The 18055-nt window shown below is 42.3% G+C and overlaps 1 protein-coding gene across 1 annotated transcript in view; it reads right to left on the reverse strand.

Moving 5' to 3' along the window:
- Positions 1–10774: 10774 nt before the first annotated feature.
- Positions 10775–18055, reverse strand: part of TAFA1 (TAFA chemokine like family member 1) — a 312201-nt gene continuing 304920 nt past the window's right edge. The window contains exons 5-7 of the mRNA XM_069968782.1: positions 16877–17001; positions 15095–15157; positions 10775–11001 (exon numbers count right to left, since the gene is read on the reverse strand). Coding sequence (XP_069824883.1) covers positions 15140–15157; positions 16877–17001 — 143 coding nt within the window. The 3' untranslated portion in view covers positions 10775–11001; positions 15095–15139. The remainder of the gene's footprint in view (positions 11002–15094; positions 15158–16876; positions 17002–18055) is intronic.

Raw genomic sequence — 18055 nt, forward strand, 5'->3', positions numbered from 1 at the left:
CTGAGCAGGAGTTAATGGTATGAAAATTTCTAATGAAGACTATTTAAAAAGATTCTTCTTTTTGCATTTAGAAATACAATACAATACAATATTGACATGGTGGCTAAAACATCAAAAGGATACTGTTCGCATCACAACCACTTGCCCACAAACAGACATATATAGCCTGTACACCTCCTGGCAGAGTATCATATAATCTTTTTTTTTATTTTGCTTTATTTTTTATAATTCAGTCATCTCAGGAACTATGCCTTTATCTCACTGCTTTATCAGAGAGAAACATACTATACCGTAATGGGTTATACAAATAACTGTATGAACCTTATTTCCTTATTTTAATGACTTTAGACTGCTATGGACCCATACCATACCTCAATGCGACTTAGATTTAAATGCAGGGACATGAAGACATGTTCCACCAGGACTGTTTTATGGGGGTATCCAACCTTAGAAGAGATAAATATGATCCTATATGGAGGCAACTTATAGTGGCAGGCTGAGGGTCTATAGATGGAACCATAGGCACTCTATGTGCTAGAGCTCAGGTACCCAGCTCTGCCATTTGCAGGCGGCCTTAGTCCGTGTAGTAACAAGCTCTGCTGAAGTCAATGTGTCCATGTATTATAAATAATTCAATATACATGGAATGACTTCTACTCAAATGAATGTCAATTACCAAAATAATTCTGCACATAACAAAGTCGGTTTTCTATTCCAGGGATTAAAACATCAAATTTTATTTGTCATAAAGCCAGCTTAATCATTCTGTAATTATGTGAACAGCGAGCAATAAAGTGTTAGATGTGTGTTTTCATTTAGTAAACATCAATCAATATATCTGATGACAAAACTACCCGGGTGTGTAATAGATGTTGTGTACAGAGAGGGAGACATATGAGAAGTGCTTCAATATTGGGCTTCACAGAAGGACTGAACAAATGTCTTTTGCCATAGGTTCTATCTCTCCAGCTTTTGAGAAACTACAACTCCCAGCATGCTCTGATAACTTCATAGATGCTGGGAGATGTAGTTTTGCAACAGCTGGAAGATTACAGTGATCTGGGGAATAAATATACAGTACTGTTTTATGAATAGTGTCCAGATATATTGACACATATACCCAGGGCTGACTCCAGGCTTCTGCGGGCCATTGAGTGACAGTGGCAGAAAACTGCTGACACAGAATTAATTGCTGGCACCAGCTCTGTAATCATTACACATTACAGGTCCCCTGCGGTTTTCAACCTTTGAATTGAGAAGGTTAAAATCAGTGGGTAAAACCTCCAAGAATAGCTGGGATGCTGGGGTATAAAATCTGCAGTGCAGTTCACCTCATACTTCGGGTTCTAGTTTGTGAATGAGTTTTGTTGAATGATGTCACTCATGTGCCAGAGTGCATGGGGAAGAAAGTGGCATCTTGTGATCCAAGACATCACAAGATCACAAGGCATCGCATCAGTTAGAATGACGCATTTAGTGCTAGTGCTGAGTGAGCATGCTCTATTAAAGATCGTGCTCCACCAAGAACCTCATGGTGCTTGGGTTTCTGCAAGGCACATTACAACTTTGGTCATATTCCGTTGATTGAGTTCTAATATGTTTTGCTGTAACCTATTGCATTTTTTAATTCTCATTTTTGTATATTTTATTTACACATCCCTTGAAGGTGAACAAGGCATTCAAGTATTGAAAAATGCTCAATTCAAGTAATAAGCACTCAAGCATTAGTGCTCAACACAAGTAAAGCCCCTATTACACGGGGTGACAAAGAGGAGCAAACGAGCGCTATCAGCTCCTCGTTCCCTACTCGCTGCTGCCGCCACTACATACAGCGGCAGTGAGCAGGTGAGTGCAGAGGGGGCCGCGGGAAGCTGTGGGTGGGGCTGCCCGGGTGATCATTAGATCGTTTGGGCAGCCAATAGCAGATAGCAGCAGTCTGCTATATTAGTCGTTTGTCTTTCAAAATGTTGAAAGACAAATGACTGCAAGGATCAGTTGTACATCGTTAATGTGGGCTGATCGTTGCCTTCTATCATACAAGGCGATTATCGTCCGTAACGGCCTATATCAGCTGAATGTGGCTGATAATCGTTTCGTGTAATTGAACCTTAAGCGTCTGTTAAGATCACACACAGATAAAGGACTAAGCACAATACCTGGCAGCCAAGTGTGTCCCCCCAAGAACAGGGTGCCTCGGCACATGCTTACGCCGGAGCCGGTCCTGGGACGGAGATATCCCGGTCAGAAGCCAGCGCGCACGCTGTGGGGAGAGGTCCGGCGTCCATAGAAAATGAATGGAGCCGGACTCATCTCTGCAGCGCGTGCACGGCTCCATTCATTCTCTATGGACGCCTGACCTCTCCCCACAGCGTGCGCGCCGGCTTCTAACCCGGATATCTCTGTCCCGGGACCAGCTCCGGGAGCGGGACTTGGCCAGATGAGGTCTGTATAAGGGGATCTAGCTGGGGATCGGGAGCCTGTCACCCCGGCACGGGGGGTGACAGGTCCTCTTTAAGTGGGCTGGGTGCCCTGTACCATTATCATGCTTTCTTATATAAGGCAGCCTACAGCAGGGGTTGATTGATGCCTTGGGGAGTATCATACAGCATTAAAACACTCCTCAAAAGTAAGGCTATGGGCACCCTTGAAAGGCAAAAATATATATATATATATATATATATATATATATATATATATATATATATATATAAAATTTTGCTTTATGCGTAAAAATGCGCAAAACCAGTTTTATCATAGGGTTTTAGGTTCTTTTCTACAGCCTCTACAAACCTTTTGTGTGCTTTCCTCTTTACCTGCAATCAGTGTGAGCTGCCCTCCATGGATTCTCTCCTCCCTTTCTATCTGAGCTGGTGTGTAACCTCCTCTCGCTCCCTGCTATTTATAGCACTGAGAGAGCAAGCAATCTGTCTGCCTTATTTATATTATCTTTCTGTGACTAGCTGCTACAGTACCTGGTGGAAACTTTTTTCATATTGACAACTTTTTAGAAAGTTGCTTAATTTTATATTCAGGAAACAAATGAATAATAAAAAAGATCAATGCAAAGGTGCCCATAGTCTTCTACCTGGCTCAAGTCTATTTCAACATTGCAACTATAATATTGCCCAAGACTCAGACCATTTTTAATCCTACTCCTGGTCTATATACATACCTCCCAAGAGTGCAAAGAGGGACAAATGGGGGCCGTCCCGGGACGGGGGAACAACACCCCAGAATCGGGACTGTCCTGCTGGATCTGGAACAGTTGGGATGTATGCGTGCTGCAGGGAGCGGTGACTATACACAGCTATATACTGTACATAGTGCAGGGAGCAGTGACTGTACACAGCTATATACTGTACATAGTGCAGGGAGTGGTGACTATACACAGCTATATACTGTACATAGTGCAGGGAGCAGTGACTATACACAGCTATATACTGTACATAGTGCAGGGAGCAGTGACTGTACACAGCTATATACTGTACATAGTGCAGGGAGCGGTGACTGTACACAGCTATATACTGTACATAGTGCAGGGAGTGGTGACTGTACACAGCTATATACTGTACATAGTGCAGGGAGTGATGACTGTACACAGCTATATACTGTACATAGTGCAGGGAGCAATGACTGTACACAGCTATATACTGTACATAGTGCAGGGAGTGGTGACTGTACACAGCTATATACTGTACATAGTGCAGGGAGTGGTGACTATACACAGCTATATACTGTACATAGTGCAGGGAGTGATGACTATACACAGCTATATACTGTACATAGTGCAGGGAGCAGTGACTATACACAGCTATATACTGTACATAGTGTAGGGAGCGGTGACTGTACACAGCTATATACTCTACAAAGTGCAGGGAGCGGTGACTGCACAGCTATATACTGTACATAGTGCAGGGAGTGGTGACTATACACAGCTATATACTGTACATAGTGCAGGTAGCGGTGACTGTACACAGCTATATACTGTACATAGTGCAGGGAGTGGTGACTATACACAGCTATATACTGTACATAGTGCAGGGAGCGGTGACTATACACAGCTATATACTGTACATAGTGCAGGGAGCGGTGACTATACACAGCTATATACTGTACATAGTGCAGGGAGCGGTGACTATACACAGCTATATACTGTACATAGTGCAGGGAGCGGTGACTGTACACAGCTATATACTGTACATAGTGCAGGGAGTGGTGACTGTACACAGCTATATACTGTACATAGTGCAGGGAGTGATGACTGTACACAGCTATATACTGTACATAGTGCAGGGAGTGGTGACTATACAGAGCTATATACTGTACATAGTGCAGGGAGTGGTGACTATACACAGCTATATACTGTACATAGTGCAGGGAGCGGTGACTATACACAGCTATATACTGTACATAGTGCAGGGAGCGGTGACTATACACAGCTATATACTGTACATAGTGCAGGGAGCGGTGACTATACACAGCTATATACTGTACATAGTGCAGGGAGCGGTGACTATACACAGCTATATACTGTACATAGTGCAGGGAGTGGTGACTATACACAGCTATATACTGTACATAGTGCAGGGAGTGGTGACTGTACACAGCTATATACTGTACATAGTGCAGGGAGCAGTGACTATACACAGCTATATACTGTACATAGTGCAGGGAGCGGTGACTGTACACAGCTATATACTGTACATAGTGCAGGGAGCGGTGACTATACACAGCTATATACTGTACATAGTGCAGGGAGCGGTGACTATACACAGCTATATACTGTACATAGTGCAGGGAGCGGTGACTATACACAGCTATATACTGTACATAGTGCAGGGAGCGGTGACTGCACACAGCTATATACTGTACTATACACAGCTATATACTGTACATAGTGCAGGGAGCGGTGACTATACACAGCTATATACTGTACTATACACAGCTATATACTGTACATAGTGCAGGGAGCGGTGACTATACACAGCTATATACTGTACATAGTGCAGGGAGCGGTGACTGCACAGCTATATACTGTACATAGTGCAGGGAGCGGTGACTATACACAGCTATATACTGTACATAGTGCAGGGAGTGGTGACTATACACAGCTATATACTGTACATAGTGCAGGGAGCGGTGACTGTACACAGCTATATACTGTACATAGTGCAGGGAGTGGTGACTGTACACAGCTATATACTGTACATAGTGCAGGGAGCGGTGACTGTACACAGCTATATACTGTACATAGTGCAGGGAGCAATGACTGTACACAGCTATATACTGTACATAGTGCAGGGAGTGGTGACTATACACAGCTATATACTGTACATAGTGCAGGGAGCGGTGACTATACACAGCTATATACTGTACTATACACAGCTATATACTGTACATAGTGCAGGGAGCGGTGACTATACACAGCTATATACTGTACTATACACAGCTATATACTGTACATAGTGCAGGGAGCGGTGACTATACACAGCTATATACTGTACATAGTGCAGGGAGCGGTGACTATACACAGCTATATACTGTACATAGTGCAGGGAGCGGTGACTATACACAGCTATATACTGTACATAGTGCAGGGAGTGGTGACTATACACAGCTATATACTGTACATAGTGCAGGGAGCGGTGACTGCACACAGCTATATACTGTACATAGTGCAGGGAGCGGTGACTGTACACAGCTATATACTGTACATAGTGCAGGGAGTGGTGACTGTACACAGCTATATACTGTACATAGTGCAGGGAGTGGTGACTATACACAGCTATATACTGTACATAGTGCAGGGAGTGGTGACTATACACAGCTATATACTGTACATAGTGCAGGGAGTGGTGACTATACACAGCTATATACTGCACATAGTGCAGGGAGCGGTGACTGCACACTGCTATAATTATATATTTATACACATAGTGCAGGGGCCACAGAGTAGTATATATAGCTAGAGGGCTTCCGTATAGTTACACGCTGAGTATACTGTTGAAGTGAATAAAGAAAAATACAGTGGCAGCCATACACTTGCCACCCACAGCAGTGACCCCCACAGACCCCACCACAGTATCATGAGGACTCTCCCCTCATACCAGACACAGCAACAGACCCCCATAAGACAGAAAAGCTAAGCTACAGACTTCTTCCCTGTAACATGGACATCCATAGAGCCCTCTATAACAGATACCTCCCTGTCCTTACTGTATCGCTGGTAGCCGCTCTACATAACATGGACCACTCAGTGATTCACCACACAGGATCCGCTCCTTTCACAGACACGTTTTCCCTGAGGTAAAAACAGCGCCCCTAGCAGAGACTGGAGGATGACACTGCCACCTGCTGGCTGCCCCTGTCATACTTCCAGCAGCCTGGACAGTGCCTGAGGGAGCACAAGGGGACGATCATATTGGAGGCAGCAGAGAGGAGGACGCAGCACCTGCAGCTGTCAGACACACCAGGGCCGACCCAGGGGGCAGGTGAGATGAGGGAGCAGGACAAATGGGTGCTGTCCCGGGACGGCGGGACATTACCCCAGAATCGGGACTGTCCCTCCGGATCCGGGACAGTTGGGAGGTATGTATATAGTTAAAGTAGCTTTTTGTATTCATTGGCAGTGTCCTCCTCATCTAGCTCTGAAGTAGATGTGGCCAGAGCACCTTGTAACCTATCAGATCATAGGAAAGCACCTTAAACAAAGATTTTTATACAGATGTAGTTTTCCACAAACTAAATAAAATAGTGTAAAATGACATTGTCAACATTTCTATTAAATTGACGCACTCAGCTCTGCTATTCCTGCATTAATAATTAGGGGATGTGTGAGATGAAATGAAATCAGACAAAATTGAGCAGAGGCAAATTTGTGGAATATACCGGGTGTGTAAGTTCCAGGCCTCCGTGAGTATCATGCCATCTAGCATTATATGTATTGTTGGACGCAACTCTAAATAACTGTTCTCATTTATGCTGCATGTTTTATTAACCACCTAAGGTGGCAAGGTGACCATAATTGGATCATATTAAAAGGTAATACTGTATTGGAAGGTGAAGCGCACTGCCTGCCAGGATGCAGCTCCTCTCTGGAACTCGCATACAAATGTTGGCAACAAAACAAAGTCTAGTAAAATAGCATCATAATTTTTACGCCTCTATACCGAGGGAGCCATTTTGGAGGTCTATAGATGGCTGAATGACAATACCTATTCACGTTATAATGTTTCTGTGCACATATGGTAGAGTTTTTGTATGTGCGTGCACAAACACAATTTTGTTGTTTTATTCAAAATAGTCCTAACGTTCTTCGCTGATTCATTACCTAATATATGTTTAAAGAGGTTTAAAATCATCATATAAATTGTGATATACTGTATATATTTAGCTGAACTCCACTACGGACGCTGACTGACCGCACACGTCATGACCCGGGTACTTACTCAGAAGCGGCCGGCGACCCAGGGCGGTTCATGTCCTCCAGCTTTGGAGCGGGAAAGTTAAGAACACTTTATTTCTTTTATCCTCCCCCTCTCTAGCACTCGATCGATTTACCTGTACTTCTCCTTTAATTCAGCGTGGGTCCTCTGGAGGAAGCAAACAGGCTTACAGATTATAAGTACATAGCTCACTCCCTTTCTCTCCTGCAGTAGCCCTTAACTCCTTTGTTTTGTTCTGTTCTGGTGTGTCTGTTCCAAGAGACAGAATAAGCCTAACAACAGCCAGTTGACAGCAGATTGCACAGAAGGTAGACACCTAAGCTATGTGTCCACTACATAAAAACGACAGCTATCTTTTCAGAAGGCCGTCAATTTCATACCACATGTTGCTAATTTTCATGCACATTATTTACAGCCGTCATTACCAATACACTGCTGTCATTTTACATGGTGGGGACATACAGTAGCCTAAAGCTGTTTTTCTGAGTAAACACTAATTTATGGTTAAAGAAGTGATTTACAAATATGTTACAGATCACATAGGATTGCATGGAGGGAAGTTGTTTGAAAGGACAGTGACCATTTAACACTCCTACCCCTGTCACACATGACCTCAATTAGAAAAATACAATCATGCATTTTTTATACATTTATGCGTGTTGCTTATGGATGGTTGTTTCCTTGTAAGTTGCTGTAATAAAACCTAAAGAGGTTGTTGACAATTTCTTTTTCTTTCAAATCAACTGGTGCCAGAAAGTGCCAGAGATTTGTAATTTACTTATTTAAAAAAAAAATGTCAAGAGTGTGAGGCTATGTTCACACAATGTAAGTTTAGTATCAATCACGGCTGTTGTTGCCGATTTGCAACAACTTGCTGCAAGTAGAGGGAATCCCGTCCGGAGCGTATACACATAGTATACACATAGTATACACTCCGGCCGTGATTCTATCCGACATGTCAGTTTTCTGCAGCCGCTATTCACTGAGCAGCGGCCGCAGAGAACCTGTCATTTCATACAATGGAGAGTGCGGCTCCAGCCACATGCTCCATTGTGTGCAGTGGTGAATTCAGCAGAAATGAAGATCATCTGGCCGGTACTGCAATAGCAGCCGGGATGATCTTCAGTAACACCGGCCATTCTGTGACTGGTGTTATGCATAGCGTGAACCTGGCCTGAGTGTTCTCTGTTGCCACCTCTGTCCATGTCAGGTACTGTCCAGAGCAGTAGCAAATCCCCATAGAAAACCTCTCCTGTTCTCCAGACTGGAAATAATAAACCACTTCCTGTAGGACATACAGCAGCTGATAAGTACTGGAAGACAAAAAAAATGAATAGAAGTAAATTAAAAATCTCTGGCACTCTCTGGCATCAGTTGATTTGAAAGAAATGTTTACCCCTTTAAGCATTTAGTAAAATAAAAGCAAAAAAAAATAAAAAATCAGTAATCCCACTACATTGCAATATTCCATTTTCACAGGTTGCAGACATAGGCCACGACCAGGCACGTCTTTTTTTGGCCATTTGTCTGCCTTTTTTGGGGGTAGCGGTCATTTTTCGGCCAAATAACATCAGTTATTTTAAAATAATGGATGTTATTTGGCCGCAAAATCACAGACTTTCAAAAAACGTCCGTCAAAAGTTTCGAAAAAAGACTGTGCCTCCATTGTATGGCCAAACATGGCTCTTTAAAGACAGTTTTTCAGATGTTTCTCTAAAGAGGAAGCAATCAATATAATCCATATTAGTTAATACCTCATATCTGCAACAGAAAACCGTCAGCTATCCACAGTGGATTAAGTACATGTGAACGTACCTTTTCAGTTCTGTGTAAGTTTTACATGTTTTCTATGAGTTTTTTCTGTTATTTTGCATGGACAGCATATCCTTACATTTGTTTACTTTTCTTTGCTCATATACTGTAGTCTCAACATTTTTCACGGAGACAGCAATTGTCACTACTTGATCCTTGAAGGAGCTCACAGTCTAACATCTAAAAGTCTCACAGACTAGGAATAATTTACCTATCCATGTTGTTTTTTTTTTTTTTTTTTGCATTTGGGGAAAACTTAAAAACACATGAGAAACCCATGTACTGTAAGTTACAAAAAGCACAGATATCACTCATTACTCTTAGAAATAGAGATGAGCACAACTCAAGCATACTCTTCTTCCGAACCCAAAAGTCTACCCATTTGCCTATGGCCGTATTCGTGTTTTCCAGGACTCCCAGGGGCTGTATCCAACTTCTTCAGCCACCAGTAATCAAATTTAGAGACTCCTGGGTTCGGAAGAACCACAGCATGCTTGAGTTGCACTCATTTCTAATTAGAAACCATGACCTGTACCCAATGTAAGCCAATGTGCTGCCCAGGATAGATTATCAACATGGGATAAGTTGTAGGTCCCCAAAACTGGATCATCAAAGCTCCTTGACTCCATTGCCTGACACAACGACATGCGAAATGTAGCAGCATCTGGTAATACAGTTCAGTCCATTTAATTGAATAAGGTTGAGATGCAGTACCAGACTCAACCACATGCCTATGTGTGGCTCTGTAGAACTATAGTAAAGGCCAAGTACCTTTGCCTCTTTGTTGTGCTGATCAGTGGAGGCCTGGGGAATCCAGATAGTACTTTGGCCTGATAACTTTAAGAATAGATAAACTCTGAATGTGACTTTAACTGACCAAACAAAAAAAAACACAAAATAATGTTTATTAAGACTTTTACTTTTAAAGGAATAAGCAAGTGCAAAACAGTGGGGTTTACTGCAGACAGCACCGGTTATACAAATCCTGCCGACATCCTATTTACACCAGTGATAATACAAAGATCCCGACAGCCGTAGACTGATGGTCATTCTTCATGGTGGGTTGTATCGTGCTTTGACATTGTTTCCTTCTCCATTAAACTTCCTATAAAAAATACTTTGTTGGAAGATGGCGGAGTGACCGATTGAATAGAAATGTTGACATAATCAAAGCTGGCATGCTATAATCACACATGGGTAAAAAGCCTCCGGAACACAATAGAAAAAAATAACATATTTCATCATCAACATGTTCATCCGGAATTGAGGGAAGATCTTGATTCCGCGTACTGTAGATGTTGAATCTCAAAGAGTTGGACGAGAAGTTTGACCCTTGCCTAGCCAGTTTTAACCTATTGATATAAACAGAGTAGTAGTCCTAATATAGGAAGGAGTCCTTAATGTCTCAGAAGTGGCTCCATCTATATATACAGGATTCTTAGGATGATATAAATCCATAACTCCACATCCCACAAAATGTTACTATATTCCTTGTCCTGTTCTTGGCCAAGTCAATTTTTTTTGTTTTTGCAAATTTTTGCTTCCCATGGATAATTTTATTTCACATAGTGAAACCACTGAAAGTTTTTCATCAAAAAGTCAAAGTGCAAGTAAAATATCCATTTGGCTTGTAAATCCTTCGGGTATTTTTTTTTTCAAGGAAATTAAAGTTTGTATATGGCATCCTCATTCATCAGTAGGTGGATGATGACCGGAAAGACAAATTTTAAGATCTTGGATGAATCTAAAAAAAAAAGAAAAAAGAAAAAAAAAATTTACAATCATTTCCACTTCTAATCATAAAATCATCAGGACATTCTATTAATTCTATTATCCTTTTTAAATCATTAAAAAATTCTGTCAATTTTTTATACATCTGCTCTCATTTTTGTTTCCTATCTATTTACCTATCCTATCTACCTACCCATCTCTATCCTCATATATCCTATTACTTGTTGTAAAACAAAGGAAAGCAATTACACCATGGATGTTTTATCTGTATTTCTGGCACGTCACCAGCTTGCGGTATATGAGATTATTGTAAAAGTGCAGTCAATTAATGTCATCGCTCCAGGGCTCTCTGTTCTGATACCCCTAACAACGGCTAGCAAACATGGCGGGTTCTGCCACATAGAGCTCCAGACTCTGTTTACCTTGTAACTGTTGTTTTTTTTTTCTTAGAGTAGATCCAAGTTATGTACACAGCAAACTGAATTAATTATGGATAAGGACTGCTATTATCCATCTAAAGCCTTGCATCTGAGTCATACTTCTAGTCTGTAGTCATTGGTATAACAGGGTAATGGAGTAATTTTTTACCAAGATATACAAGTAATGGTCTTAGTGAGTAATATGCTTTCATTCCCTAAACTGCAATAGGTGGAGCCTTCCTCTATAACAGCATTCTGGCCCTATGACCTGTAGCGACCTCTCTAACTTAAGTCTAGCTTTGTGACCTGAAGTGCCTCCTATAACAGATGTCTAGTTGTATGGTCTGGACTATCGCTACAAAAACAGTCTGATTGTGTGCTCTGGAGTACCCCTTATGGCAACAGTCTGGTTGTGCATTCTGGAGTGCCCCCCTAGGACAGCTGTCTAGCTGTATGGTCTCGAGTACCCCTACAAAAACAGTCTGGTTGTGTGTTCTGGAGTTCCCCTTATGGCAACAGTCTGGTTGTGTGGTCTGGAGTGCCCCTTATGGCAACAGTCTGGTTGTGTGGTCTGGAGTTCCTCTTATGGCAACAGTCTGGTTGTGTGGTCTGGAATGCCCCTTATGGCAACAGTCTGGTTGTGTGGTCTGGAGTTCCTCTTATGGCAACAGTCTGGTTGTGTGGTCTGGAGTGCCCCAATGACAGCGGCACCGCAGTGAAGTCTACAACTCTCCCTCTAACAGCAGTCTGTCTATGCAGCCTGGAGTGCCACCATGACAACAATCTGGTTATGTGGTCTAGAATGCCTCCAGTGTAGTCTACAGCTCCCCCTAAAACAGCAGTCTGTCTGTGTAGTCTGGAGTGCCCCCTATGACAAGAGTCTGGTTTTGTGTTCTGGAGTGTCTCCTATGATAACAGTCCAATGGAGTAAAGAACGTAGAGACAGCACTTCCAAAGAAATGTTGGTTTAATGCACACCAGTGTACGACGTTTCGGCTCGATTGTAGCCTTTTTGAAATTTGGATTGTCTCCAGGCCTGGGTCCGGTTTGGTGAGGCGTGCAGAACCCACCTCCACATTGCTACATGTACTTCTGTAATAGACTTAGAATTTGATGGCAGTCTTAGGGAGTAGTCATGAGTGGGCTAGGTCTGTCTGTGTCCTCAGATTTTCTACTCTATGTTGTAATGTGAAGTAAAGCAATTACAACATGGATGTTCTATCTGTATTTCTAGCTAGGCACCAGCCTGCGGTATATGAGATGATTGTAGAAGTGCAGTAAATTAATGTCATCGCTCCAGGGCTCTCTGTTCAGATACCACAAACAACGGCTGACAAACATGGCTGGTTCTGCTACACAGCACTCCAGACTCCCTTTACTTTGTAGTGTTTTCTTTTTTTTCTTACAGTAGATCTAAGTTGTAATATGTACATAGCAAACATTATTAATTATGTATAAGGACTGCTACTATCCATCTGAAGCCTTGCATCCTTGTAGTCTGTAGCCAACTGCATTGTAGTGTCAGTCAAGTCATTTTTACAATAGTCCAGGCTTATTAAAGAAAACTCATTTTTTTCTTAAGGAGAAGTCCAGCGAATTTTATTTATTAAAGTACCGTATTTGCCCCCAAAAGTAATACAAATCGCCAATATACACTTGTTATGGGAAATGAACAAAAAGGGGGAGATTTATCAAACTTGGTGTAAAGTGAAACTGGCTCAGTTGCCCCTGGCAACCAATCAGATTGCACCTTTCATTTTCCAAAGAGTCTGTGAGGAATTAAAGGTGGAATCTGATTGGTTGCTAGGGGCAACTAAGCCAGTTTCACTTTACACCATGTTTGATAAATCTCCCCCTTTTTTCCCTGCACTTACTACTGCATCAAGGATTCACTTCTTAGATAAGGGTATGTTCCCACTGAGCAAATACGGCGGAATTTTGCCGTCCTCAGTGTCTCGCTGAGAGTGAATGAGAAAGCGTGCGCTCCTCCGCCGCTTGAAGAAGTGACATGTCACTTCCTGGTCTGGCGACATCAGCGCATGTGACAGGTATGCAGCAGATTGCACAGACAGTCCAGCAGAGCCATGGCAACAACTAACAGGGGCAGGGGCTGCAAGTATCCAGAGGACCATGGATCCTCCTTTAGAGAGTAGTCTGGATCTGGGTCCGTGCCATCTAGATTACCCTATATATATCAGTAATCTGACTGTGTAGTCTGGCTATGTATTCTGAAATCACTCCCTATAAAAGCAGCCTGTCTGTATAGTCTGGATAACTCCCTATAATAGCAGTCTGTCTGTGTAGTTTGGACCATCCCTTATAATAGCAGTTTGTTCAGTCTGGACCACCCCTTATCATAGCAGTCTGTCTGTGTAGTCTGGACCACCCCTAATAATAGCAGTCTGTCTGTGTAGTTTGGACCATCCCTTATAATAGCAGTCTGTCTGTGTAGTCTGGACCACCCCTTATCATTGCAGTCTGTCTGTGTAGTCTGGACCACCCCTTATCATAGCAGTCTGTCTGTGTAGTCTGGACCACCCCTAATAATAGCAGTCTGTCTGTGTGGTTTGGACCATCCCTTATAATAGCAGTCTGTCTGTGTAGTCTGGACCACCCCTAATAATAGCAGTCTGTCTGTATAGTCTGGATAACTCCCTACAATAGCACTCTGTCTGTGTAGTCTGGACCACCCCTTATCATTGCAGTCTGTCTGTGTAGTCTGGACCACCCCTTATTATAGCAGTCTGTCTGTGTAGTCTGGACCACCCCTTATTATAGCAGTCTGTCTGTGTAGTCTGGACCACGCCTTATTATAGCAGTCTGTCTGTGTAGTCTGGACCACCCCTAATAATAGCAGTCTGTCTGTGCAGTCTGGACCACCCCTTATCATAGCAGTCTGTCTGTGTAGTCTGGACCACCACTTATTATAGCAGTCTGTCTTTGTAGTCTGGACCACACCTTATTTTAGCAGTCTGTCTGTGTAGTCTGGACCACCCCTTATTATAGCAGTCTGTCTGTGTAGTCTGGACCACGCCTTATTATAGCAGTCTGTCTGTGTAGTCTGGACCACCCCTAATAATAGCAGTCTGTCTGTGCAGTCTGGACCACCCCTTATCATAGCAGTCTGTCTGTGTAGTCTGGACCACCACTTATTATAGCAGTCTGTCTTTGTAGTCTGGACCACACCTTATTTTAGCAGTCTGTCTGTGTAGTCTGGACCACCCCTTATTATAGTAGTCTGTCTCTGTGAAAGATTACATGAGGTAGGAGAGGTTCCTGTTATAGATTTTGTAACTGGGCCCATAAGCCACAAACTACACTTATTTCTGCGTATTCTGAACCCCCTTAGTATAAACAGTCTAGACATTTTGACTCTGTAGCTTGAAAAGTTCTAAAATGAAATGTAGAACAGACATGGGGAACATTCAGCCCTCCAGCTGTTGCAAATCTACAATTCCTATCATGCAGGCAATAGGCATGATAGGAATTGTAGTTTTGCAATAGCTGGAGGGCCGAAGATTCCCCATCCCAGCTGTAGATAGTGAAGCTGGTGAGAGTATCTGACATTTATTATTAAATGGAAACTAATAATAACAACAACGTGAAATATTCTGACAGAAATGAGAATGACAACAATAATCGGCAATGGTCAGGCTTATTTTCAGTGACAACAATGACTATACCTACTAGGTTTCAGGGCCTCAGATGCCATCTTGCCTTGCATGAAGGTGGTCATGTGTGACCCTGAAACTTAAAAACAAAACAAAAAATGTGAACCCTCATCCAGCAGTAATATACATGTTGCATCTTAACAGCTAACAGATGTAGTAATGTAGAGCTATAAACTGAGTTTGGTTAAGGAATTTAACCAATAAATAAACATTTAGCAAGATAATTTCATTTTAATTTCATTTTGGAATCAAAATTTTGTAAAGCAACATGGAGAAAACTGACAAATTTATGAAACAAACATTCACTATTTCAATTATAAAAAGCAAATATTAGGTCAACGTTATCTACCATTTAGGGTGCCTTCACACGTAGTGAGTATCTGCTGTGATACTCGGTACCATAACAGTCTATGGCCCTCATTTTTGTAGCAGAATGAAAATCCACTGCGAGAATGTAGTGATAGCCTTAGTTAAAAGAGAAGTTCAGCCATTAGTATAATCTCTGAGCTGGCAGGGGAGAACATAAAAATCAACCATTGCTTACCTCTACCCGTGCCCGCAATGTGCTGCCTGACAAGCTCTGGGACCCCTGCCAGAAGGCATTTTTCCCTGATGGACAGTCCTCACAGCCAATCAGTGACTGCAGAGGGTTCCTGCCCCAGTCACTGACTGACTGAGTGGGCAGTCCATCACCCGGGTTGTGACATTGCCTTCTGCAGAAGATCCCGGAGCCTGTCGGGGGTCCTGGAGCAGCAATCCAGTGCTGGAGAGACACGGGGAGAGGTGAGTCTTGATAGTTTGTTATGTTACCCCTGTCATTGCAGTTTTAAAATGTTTTCTCATGGCCGGACTTGGTGTAAACATTGGCTTTTTATAATTGTTTTAACCCCACGGTAGTTAAATATGCTGAGGACTCGCTCCATGTGAAGGCACCCGAAAGAAGAGTCTGCGTTTCGGACATATGTCCTAATAAATACTGGCATTTCTCATGAAATACAGTAACAGATTTGAAGCATTTTTCCTTAGAATTTTGGGGAGATAAAAAAACTGCCTTTTGTGCCCTGCTCGATAAGGAGGCGTGGCTTACTGGAAAGTAAGCATGGTTTTTGGTATAAAACTAAGGAAACCATTAGGTGGTGCAGATTTAGGCTACAGAGGCTAAAGATGCACCAGATTTTTAATAGCCGTTTTATTGCTAAAAATGGTTTCAACAAGAAAACACCTCGGCACTACTAGCACTGAGATAACGGACAGTGTGAACTGCTATTAATACTCCAGTGGTGCTCAGTCATCCAATGCAGTCTATCAACAATGCAATAGCTTCCAGCAAGTAGTTGAAGATGAGGCACTCACCCGTCTGAACATTGAGTATTTTATTTAAGTGCAAAGCAGGTAACAAGGATGTGGACAAGGGAACGGGCTTGTTCACTTGTCTGCGTCCTTCTTACATGCTATGCATTTAAATAAACTGCTTGATGTTCACGGACTGGAAAGTGCCTCATCTTTAACTTTTGCCTCATCTTTTAACATTTGATGCAGGGTGATGTGCTGCCAGAGGGTGTACATGGGGTCCCATGAATCCTGACCCTGTAGCCTGTCCAGAGCTACAGGGTCAGGATTCATGGGACCCCATGTACATCCCCGGGACATACATTTTTAATGGTTAAATAAATGAGAATCTAATTTACTTTATATTACATTAAAGATAAATAAATGAGAATCTAATTTACTTTACATTACATTAAAGATACACAATTATGCTTCTGGTTGCCTTTGCCAAGGACTGGCTGATACTTACTCTAGTGGTCTTTATCTTATTGCCAGTTGCACACATCCATCCTGAGTTATCTGGCAGAGTCTTACATTCTTCCCCCTCTAAACATGGCTCCATCTCGCACCACCACTTTCCGATAACTATTGAAGCTGCAAAGTAAAGAAAAAACAGTTCAATATAAATTTAGTATAAAACCTTCATACAACAACAGCATTAATTGTGCGGTTTGGAAAAAGAGGGGGGTATTGGGGGTTTTCTAAGGCCGGGTTTACACTCATTCGGCGATCCAGTACCGGCTGGGTGATCTTTCCGGCCGCGGAGCTCTGATGGGGGCGCATCAGCGCGCGCCTGCATCAGAGCTTCCCATAGCCCACAGTGAAGCGAGTGGCCGGAGACGCTTGCTTCACTGTGTGAACTGACAGGTCTTTCTGCGTCCGGAATTCACTGAAAACTGACTGACGCTCCGGCCGGGATCCCATTGAAAATAAGGCTATGTTCCACCCCTCAAAACTACGGCCGTAGCTCTGCGGCGAGAACTACTGCCGTAGTTTTACGTAGTGTGAACATAGCCTTAGGTAATAAGGCTGTACACAATTGATTAATTGATCAAAAATGTAAAACTTTTGATAAAAACTTACGCTAACAACAAATCCTAACATTTACAACCTTCATTTATGGATGCTTGTTTGTGCAAATGTCCATCATTAAATGCAACTTCTTTTTTTTTGAGGGGGGGGGGGGTTACACAGATCCTCATCACTCATGTTACACAGGTAATAGGTTTGTTTATTATTATTATTATTATTATTATTATTATTTATTTTTCTTTTTTATGGATTTCTCCATTATTTATTAGTTAAAGTATTTATAAGGTCTGAACCAATAAGCTCACTACAAGATACTTTACCCTTGTGTTACATGGTTATCCACTTCTCTTAGAGAGACTGTAAGTGCTATGTAACCTGTCATGAACTTATATTGTAATTCAAAGCATACACTCACACATATATGACTTTGATGAACCCTCATACAACAGTTTCATAAATTAGTCCCACATAAGTACTACTTACATCGCTCTTCATTGCCATAAGGACCATGTTACAAAGGAGGCAGTTAGTAAATTGCACTTTTCTGGTGGCCTATACGGGAACTCTGAATTCTCCCAATCACAATATTCATCTAATAGCCACAACTGAATGAACT

This window comes from Dendropsophus ebraccatus, chromosome 4 (assembly GCF_027789765.1).
Source record: "Dendropsophus ebraccatus isolate aDenEbr1 chromosome 4, aDenEbr1.pat, whole genome shotgun sequence".
Classification (NCBI taxonomy): domain Eukaryota; kingdom Metazoa; phylum Chordata; class Amphibia; order Anura; family Hylidae; genus Dendropsophus; species Dendropsophus ebraccatus.